General features: G+C 41.9%; 1 protein-coding gene across 6 annotated transcripts in view; it reads left to right on the top strand.

Annotated features, from left to right (window-relative positions):
- Positions 1-586: 586 nt before the first annotated feature.
- IPO11 (importin 11) overlaps positions 587-9441 on the top strand; it is an 81357-nt gene continuing 72502 nt past the window's right edge. Inside the window, exons 1-5 of one of the 6 annotated variants that reach the window (XM_086867093.1) lie at positions 668-963; positions 1424-1492; positions 4091-4190; positions 7953-8026; positions 8311-8454. In XM_086867093.1, the coding sequence (XP_086723219.1) occupies positions 8317-8454 (138 nt within the window). In that variant the 5' untranslated portion in view covers positions 668-963; positions 1424-1492; positions 4091-4190; positions 7953-8026; positions 8311-8316. Of the gene's footprint in view, positions 1105-1423; positions 1493-4090; positions 4191-7952; positions 8027-8310; positions 8455-9441 lie in introns of all 6 variants that reach the window. The other 5 variants (XM_086867095.1, XM_086867097.1, XM_086867096.1 and 2 more) reach the window with 5 other exon arrangements.

Below are 9441 nucleotides of genomic sequence, written 5' to 3'. Positions count from 1 at the left end.
TAATAGGCAGTGTGGAAAGGAAAAGAGAAAATGAGAGATGAATGGAAGAGGGGGAAAGAAGAAAGGATGAGAGAGAGATGGGAGAAAGAAAATAATTAATTAAAAGAATGAAAAGAAGGAGAGAAATAAATAAAAGAAAGAAACAAAGAATTTGCAGGGCGACCCTCATCAGTTTCTGCCGATAAGACAAGGCGGCGCTTTCACCCCTGACTACACAAAGTGCCATGTGCTCGTGGCCCGGAGTCGCAGTGCCGGTGCAGTCATTCTCATATGTTAGCACGCCAATAAAGTATACTCTCTTTTTAAGTACTTCCTCTGCTTTTCGCTTTACTTTTTCATATATATTTTTAGCGCTATATTCTGACATAAACACCACGCATGTCCGTGATGGCCTGCTCCGCGCCGCTGCAGCCGCCCAGAACGCCCCCGGAGCACATCAGCCAGGCGCGGCAGAATTCCTCACGGGATCCTGCGCCGGGAACACGAACCCGGCGCAGCCGCCGCCCTGTTGTCAGACATCACTGCGCTCCGGGGCCCCGCCTCCGCCCCAGGCCCCGCCTCCGCCCGCCAGGCCCCGCCTCCGCCCGCCAGGCCCCGCCTCCGCCCGCCAGGCCCCGCCTCCGCCCGCCAGGCCCCGCCTCCCCCGCCAGGCCCCGCCTCCCCCGCCAGGCCCCGCCTCCCCCGCCAGGCCCCGCCTCCGCCAGCCCAGGCTCCGCCTCCCCAGGCCCCGCCTCCGCTTCCCCAGGCCCGCCTCCGCCTCCGGGGGTCCCACCTCTGCCGCCTCAGGCCCCGCCTCCTCCGCCTCAGGCCCCGCCTCCGCCGCCCCAGGCCCCGCCTCCTTCCTCTCCTTCCCACCGCCTCCCCCGCCGCGTCCCGCCTCTGCCGGCGGAGCGGCGCGGGGTAGTGACGTCAGGGCCGCGCGCCGGGGAGGCGGTGGTGCCGCCGCGGCATTTGCTGGTCCCGGTTCGTGGGAGGCTGGGGGGGGACGGCGAGGGGGAGAAAGGCGCTGGCGGCTTCCAGCGAGGCAGCGCTCGGGGCACGCAGCCTCGGGACTCTGCTGCTGCGGGCGGCGCTGCTGCTCCGCCGGCTGTGCCCCTGTTTGAGGTGCTCGAGCCGACGCGGCACCGGCGTGGAGTGCCCGCCACGGTGCCGGCTCTGGGGCACCGCCCCCGGGTTAAGGCAGCGGGGCCTTCCTTACCTATTGTACTGGCAGCGGCAAAGGGCCTGCTCGGAGGTGGAAGGAAATAACTGTTGCCTAATTCCAGGGAACAGTTTCCCGCTTTCTCCTTGAATCCGTTTTGAGTCAGGATAGAATTAATGGAAGGCATGGGAGGGAGATGAGGCGTTAACTTGACAGAACTTGTTTATTGCGGGAAGGGGCACGGCCTGGCCTTTATTCGAGGTGGTTGTTTTCTTCCTGCAGGCTGAAGAACAGCAGATCTTTCTGCAGAGCAGTCTTCCCTTAATCAGAGGCAGGCTCAGTGCAGCAGTGGTGAGTTGCTTCTCCAGTTCGTTACCGTAGAAGACAGTGTGTGTGAAGTACGAGAACAAGGCCCTAAGTGCAGTAGTGACGCTGCTTCCCCCTTGGTTCCATGTGCCTTGCTTCCCATCAAGTCATGTCTGTAACATATTTGACCTGGCTTTTAAATTAGCCCACAGAGCACGTCAACAAAACGCTGCTGAATTAAATTATATTCATTGTTTATAAGATACTGCTGAGTTTTTGCAAATAGCATGTTCCTCATGGAGTTTGGTTTCTTGAAACTTCATACAGACTTGTCACTGCACTGTTTTTTTCTTCTCATTCTTTCATTGCACCGTTCTCATGGAAGGCATTTACTATAATGTGTATAAATCATAAAAGTTTTTGTCATCCATGTTTTGCATACAACATTTTGAAACTGTACCGCCCAAAGTGGGATTTAACTGTAGTTTAAATCAAAGGGGTTAAACCTGTTCCAGAGCATGAGTGTTGACTGAAACTTGTATTTCCATCTCAGCTGTTTGGCACTAGTTTGTTCTTAAGTGGTCTGTCAGGTCTTTATGAAAGTCCATTAAATTAGGTTAATTTAGGTAAAGAAGTCAGAGGAATGAGATTGACTTTGTAGTATTGGTCAGTCTAGAAATTTACTATTAAATGTTTAAAATATTCTTACATTATATCCATTTGGCTTTTTCTATATAATCAGTACTGAACCCTGTGGCAGAGTAATTTTTTAGTTAATCCGTGGAATTGTCTCATTTATTTCTTTACTCCTTGTTTCTTCTCTTGGGAATTTTTGGTCACTTTGATGGTTTCAGTTTAATGTGAATTTTTGTCTTCTGAATTTGTAATATAATCTGATTGACTTTCCTTAACATTGTTGCCAGCCTTGCTTGTTGCTGTCCTTTATTACAGTGGACCTCATTGTTCTTAGTTCCTGTATCCTTCCTATCTTCTGCATGCTTTTTGCAGACCTTTGCAGACTAGGTTTTAGTTTCAGTGTTAAATTCTTGTAAAAATGAAATTTTGGAAATTCTACTCCTATATTTCTGTCACTAGTGGTATGGGAAAAAAACACTTCTGACTCTTCTCTGCTCAGAGCTTTTCATTTGTCTTCTTTACTGTGCCTTAAATTGGGCAAACTATAGATTGTTTGGTTACATAAAGAAAAATTAATAATGTAGGTTTTGAAATATCTTAATAGTGCTTAACATTAGTCATTGTGTTGGTTTTGGGGATTGCTGTAGTTACTAGTGAGTTTAAGTAGTACTTTCAGTAACCAGGATAGTTTTAGTTTTTTTGGGTGCACTCCTCAGTGGGACTGCTGGCATGTGGCAATGCAAGAAAAGAGATTAATAGAAAAGTTTGTAGAAGGCTGGAGGGACATCAGGGTAACTACCAACATTTCCTGAAGGTGGCAGTATCCTTGCTAATGTATTATGTGTACATGACTGAATGCCAGCATTTGTGTTACTCATTTCAGGAGTTCTTGTGGCTTCTCAGCATGGGACCTTTGTTTTCCCTGTTTTCATTGAAAAAAATGTGCTGTAAAAGACAGTCCTGAGTTTCTGCTGGAACCTACAGAGCTGCAGGGTGTAGCTTTATAGTTGTTTGTTAGTTGTATCATCGGCTGGAAAGAAACAGCAAATCGTTTTTGTAAGCACTCTTCAGGGAGTTAGTTTAAAGTGTCTGCAAAGTCTTCCTTAGGTTCCACTGTCTTAAACAAGTCCTCAAACTCTCCTCGCAGATAATTTGCTTTAGACTACAGACTATCCTGTGGCCTCTCTCCAGCTTGTGCCTTCGTGAACTGAGGAAAGGGAGAACTGTGGGAACCAAACTGGAAGTGGTGTCCTAGACGCCATTGCAGACACTACATAAAGAAGGATAACAACATCCACAGAGCCACTTGTGCTCTTGAAGTAGCCCAGAATGTATTTGCACTATGATCTGTGAGAGCACACTGTATTTTGTGTAATAAGTTTTTAGCTTTGTCTTCTTCTGATTTCATAAAATCTTAGCTGAATTTATTCGTGCACCTCCTTACAGTGGGAAAGAATTAATTGAACTCTTAACAACAGAGAACAAAAATACACAGAATTAATTGTCTGGATATGAGTGAGTTATTACACTGCATTCTCTCAGAAAAAGTAAAGTAGGGAGGTGTTTAGTGATGAAATCCTTCATGTTGTACCCCTTCAGATGTTTAGCAGTCACTGATTTCTTTTCATAGCTAATGTGATTTTAATATTAGGATGTATTTTAGTGTGATGGGAAAAGTACCTAGATACCTTTTTGTCTGTATCAGAAGGATTGATTGTTCAGGAGAAACATTAAACTGGTGTGGCTAGTATAAAACTAGAACATTTAAGACACTTGGAACAGTCTTGAAAGTTAAAATGTGTTTGCAGATACTCCCTTAAAAAGGGAATGAAAGAGTAAAGAATAGAGCAGAAATGAGACTTGAATTTTTGCCACTTAAAGAAGATGAAGGAGTTTGGAAGCAGGACATTGGATGATAATGTTGAGGAACTGTTACTGGTATTTGTGGTCTCTGAAGATATTAACTCATTGTGCTAAAAGATGGCATTTGATGTGTTTTTTTCCTAGGTGTAACTGTGCTTGCTTTCTTCCTGACAGCTGAATGCTATTGTCAAGTTCAGTACTGTCATATCCAGAGGGATCTTGGAGAGCAGATTTTCCTTGTGGGGTGAGGATAGTCTCTTTTTCCTTTTGCAAGACAGAATTCTGGCATTGATATTAGGAGTCATACTTGGGTTTGCCACTGATGGCATTGAACACTTTCTAGTGAAAAGGGGTTTCTTTTCCTTCTTCCAAAATGTTCGTGTACGGTTTGGTTGTTATAGCAGTGGGTGTGGACCACAGAAAAGCAGGAGAAAGCAACAAACATTCCTGATGCTGCTCAGTGTTTATTGTGAGGACACAGACTGACAGTTAGAAGGAAAGGGAAATTGCACCCTTGCTCAGTAATCAAACCTGGAAATTCTGGCTATTGTGGCACAAATGCAGACCTTGCCTTCCTTCTAAGAATATGTTGCTTGTAAGGTTAACAGACTGCCAAAATTTCTATATGTGTCTCATGTCTCTGAAAGTACCCAAAAGACAGTAGCTGTTTAATAGTCACCTCCTAGTGACTAAAGCTGTAGAAGTCCCATGAACTATGGAGAAAGTCCTTGTCCCTGTGATTTAACCAATCTCTGGGGTAACCTCTGTTGCTTTTGCCTTTCCCATGCAACAGTGAAGTTGGACATGTAAGAGGTGAAGATTGTCTCTATCCCATAGTATTAGTGCAGATATTCATTGACTTTGCAGTTGTCTGGGGTTAAAAGCATCTGTATATCCTCTGTGTAAATTAGGGTCTGAAGAGCCCCGGTTCATCAATTAAAGGATAATAAAAAAAAGAGGGCAGTGTGAGGCCATCTGAGTTTGGAGACATCTGGGTTTAAGCTCCTGAAGTACAGCTGTGTCTGTCTGCAGGTATAACTTTCACATGTGCATCTCTACGTATCAGTAACTGAAACTGTATTTTGAGCATTTCCCACTAAGATAGGAGCTGGTGCCCTTGCTGAGTTGATTGTTTTGACAGGGGGCATGCAGAGAATAAGTTCCCCATAGAAATCTTGTTGATGAGAAGGGAAGGACTTTGTCAGAGTTGAAATTACCTGCTAGGACCTGAGCCTGTAATGGCTTGACGTTGTTGGAAGTCACATATTCCTCTTTTCTCCTCTAGTGTGCTCTGGTGTCTGTTGGACAGTGTGCTTAGATGGCTTGACATTTTGCCTTGTTTGGGTTTTTTTGTTGTGTGCGCCCCCAGTACCCCACCCCTGCCTTTTGCCTTTTTGTGGGCAGTTACGGCTCAGTCACTATTTGTACGTTTGTTCTAAGTTTACATCACATTTTGATAAGAGCAGGAAATAAAAGCTGCTCGCTGTTCTGCCTGCTTTTTTGTGCCTAGCACATTTACCTGTCTAGCAATGAGGTGTGAAAATGATTGGAAAACTTGATCAAAACCTGCAGTTTTCCTATTTCTTCCATCTTTGGGTATTTAAGGAGTTCAGGGAGGAGCAGAAGGTTACACTGCTTATTTTGGTGACAGTAGCTGTTTGTTTTAGCTTATTTGTACCTAGCCTAAACTGCCAATTTGAGTTTTATGCAGTAAGGATTGATTCAAGATAGTTTGTTAAAATTTTTTATTTTTATTTTCTTTCTGTTTTTTTAAAAAATAGAAATTAATAGAAGTAAGACTGGTGACTTACTAGAAGAAAACAGAAACTGTTCAGAGGAATTTTTAAAAAGTAGTAGCAATAGACAGGTTTTTTTACATCTGTCATTTGTATTTACTACACGTTTATTAGATGTTTTTCCAGTTAATTTTTTGCTATCCAAGTCATACAGAATATACCACTTTCTTAAAAATTTTACAGTATTTACAAACCTTATCTAAAAGGTGACCCATCTTCAGGGAGATTATTTTTTAATTTAGTTTTTCTATTTGGATTGTGATAGCCTTATCCAGTATTGTGTTAGGGCTGTTCTTTACATGGGATCAAAAAGCTACTGTGCAAATTTATTGAAGAGTAAATCTTGAGGGTTGTTAAATTCCCTGCCTCTTAATAAAAAATCCTTGAGCCAGAGTTGTCTGGATGAGGGGCCAGCATTATGTACAAATGTCCTGACCTGGGTATCTGCTGTGTTTTTGACACAGAAAGAACATTGGGTTAAATAAGTTTTTTTTTTCTGACCCACTAAGCTTAGTTTGATTTTCCTTGCAGGTTTTCTTTTTGAGCAGTAGTTCAAACAGCAGCTGCTCCAGTTTTTACATGGAAGTACAAACCTCTTCAAGAATGAGAAACATTATTAAAAAATAAGCGAATATTTTACTTCGATTTTTGTTGTTCTTTGTTGTTGTCATCTTTAGAACTGCCAGCTGATTGTTTTGAAACTGAAAAAAAAAGTCACCTATTTTTTGTGCTTGCATTTTACTAAGTTAAATAAGTATGTCTTCCAATGAGAACTGTTCTAGATGAAGCATATAAATTTCCTGTAGAAGCAAAAGCCTTCAGGTTTTTCCTTCCCCTTCTTAAAAATGTTATCCTAGAGATGCTTCCACTGTTGCTGGTGGGTTCAGCCTTGGCCAGTGGCAGGTGTGTCTTGGAGCCATCTGGCACTGCCTCTGTCAGACATGGGGAAACCTTCTTGCAGCTTTTCACAGAAGTAACCCCCCTTCTGCTGCTTTGTGAACAAATGGTTAAAGCAGAAAGGCTGGGAGATTCTTCACATGGGAAGTATAAAGCAGAAATAGAGTCTCAAACCTGTTCAATTATTGCTGTAAGGAGAGATGTGATTTTGTGTTTCATGGCTTTGAAAGTAAACTTTCTTCAACCTTAGAACCTTCAAATTTTAGTCAGCTTTTGTTGAGGATGATTGGCGATTTGGAGTTGAAGAACTGGTTTTTTAGGGGTGTAATAGTTTTTTTTTCAATTGAGCAATGCTATTACTGGTATAAAAGGTCTTCATTATCGTGGCTAGTTTTATTGTTAAGGTGATTTTTCTAAAAAAATCAGAATTTTAAACCTTATTAATACCAATGTTAAAGAATAAATTTAATTTCTCCCACTTTCTTACTTACTTTGTTGCTGTAACAATTTTAATCTTGATTTTTTTTCCTGAAGGTGGAAAAATAAACATTTTTTTCCCATTAAATAAAAGCAAATCAGGGAGTCATTATGGTTAGAAAAGACTGAGTCCAGCCTTTGACCGATCACCACCTGGTGAGCTACACCACTGCACTAAGTGCCACATCCAGTCATTTCTTGACCACCTCCAGGGATGACAGCTCCACAACTTCCCTGGGCAGCCCATTGCAATGCTTAACAATCCTTTCAATAAAAAAATTCCTCCTGAAGCCCCACATGAACCTCCTCCTCTCTCCTCTTTGAAGGAAGCTGTTTGTTGTTTATTTAGAAAACCTAAGTATATGAATATTTATCTGTGCATGTGTTATTAAAAGTTAATGTAAGCTTTGAACAGTGATTTTTTTAGCAGAAAACGGACTTCATAGTTTCTTTCATATATGTGCCTTTTCCTTCTTGTAACGTTTCTGTGGTCATTATAAATGTGATCTCTGCCATCTGAAGAACACTGTTTTGTTTTGCCTTCATAGAGTACAAGGGTACATAAGGATATAAACACATTGGAAATACAGCAATACACATTCATGGTTCAGCTGGTCAGCATTTGTATGCTAAATAAAAAGGAAACCAAATATATTGAGGAAAATTCTGTTTCATGTAGAACTAATTGTGAGACTTAATGCTTTCTTTTTTAATTGATATTAATTGTTTTGATGAATTTGGATTGTAGAATTTAACTAAATGAATGTGTAATTTTCTCTCTTGAAGGAAGAATAAAATGCAAGAATGTTAGTAATCTGCATTTTTGCCTCTTTCAGACAACCCCATGCTTACAGCTGAGTAATCATCTCTGGTTGCAGTTTTGCTCTTACTGCTGTGCTTCACAAGAGAGGTAACTACTTTACAATCAAAATATTTCCTGCAGTTCCTGAAATCTAGAAAATGTGCTTGTAATGATAGATTTAATGCTTGCTTCTTCTGCTGAGAGATTTCTGAAAGCAAATAGTTCTATCTCTGTACCAAAACTGCCTGTGAGTGGGCGTCATGCTATCTTTACACTGTGTAGTCTAATGAAAAATGAGCGTGGGATGTTTGGATAATGAGTGGAAAATACCTGCCTATGTTTGCTATCTTTTTCTCCATAAGTGTTTTTTCTCCTTTTTTATTTTCTTTCAGATTTTCATGGATCTCAACAGTGCTAGCACTGTTGTTTTGCAAGTCTTGACGCAAGCTACTAGTCAAGATACTGCAGTGTTGAAGCCAGCTGAGGAACAACTGAAGCAGTGGGAGACGCAGCCAGGTTTTTACTCAGTGCTGTTGGTAAGATACAGTGAAGAAGTGATACATTATGAATAATTTTGAGTACTTCTTAGAACCTAGTTGAACCATGTGTGACCTTTGGCTGCAACAAGCCCTGAGTTGTCACAGGCCAGCCCCTGGAATCCTTATGCTGAAGGATAAGACAGTGATAGGCATTGTCATCACTGTGTCTCAAAGTGTCCGTGTCTCATTTCCCAAGCATTCAAGAGGTGGAAATCCAGCCTCTGGCAGTATGAGTAGGTGGTAGTGCTGAATCTTTTGGGGCCTGTTGTGAATTTTAGATGGTAGAAGGCCAAGAGGGCCCTTGTCAAAGGAATTGCCTTTATTACCTCAAAAGACAGGGACCCTTTTGTAAACCAAGGCAGTAATAACCTTTTCTTTTTTTGTGGAGGTGATGCTTTATGAACATTTTAATAGAAGTTCCCTCATGCTGCTTTACATTGCACTGTGTGATACCTCTCTGGGATTCCTTTCCTTCTTGTTAGTGGAGGGAGACTCCCAGGTAGTTTAGCTGACCTGGCTATGATAGTAAGATCCTGGAATGGGGAAGGTGAGTGCTTCCATAAGTACTATGACCATTAGTGAAATGGATGCATTAATATGGTCAAAGTGATGACAACACCCTCAAAAAGGAAATTAAACGGTTTCAGCAAAGACCCCTGAAAGTTAACACTCTTGTTATTCTCCAATATCTATGCATACATTTATAATAGTCTTAAAGACACAGATAAAATGTATTTTCTACAAACATCTTGCCTCAGTGCATAGATTGAATGACTCAGATTTGTAGGGTGACATGCTGTGTTCTCTGTAGACCCTCTCATTTGTTTGCAAACTTTAAGCTGAGCCCGAGGATTTAGGGGAAGGAGTAGAAGATATTTTAAGCTGTCAAATTTCCTTTTTTGCCCTGTTTTTGTCATAGTGTAGCTGTGATGGTAAATGATCTTGATTGGAAACAGCAGAAATTGCTGCTAGTGACATTTTATT

Source organism: Cyanistes caeruleus, chromosome Z, assembly GCF_971803275.1.
Source record: "Cyanistes caeruleus chromosome Z, bCyaCae1.hap1.1, whole genome shotgun sequence".
Lineage (NCBI taxonomy): Eukaryota > Metazoa > Chordata > Aves > Passeriformes > Paridae > Cyanistes > Cyanistes caeruleus.
The sequence above is the reverse complement of the archived record's forward strand: the minus strand, read 5'-3'. Positions and strand labels throughout refer to the sequence as shown.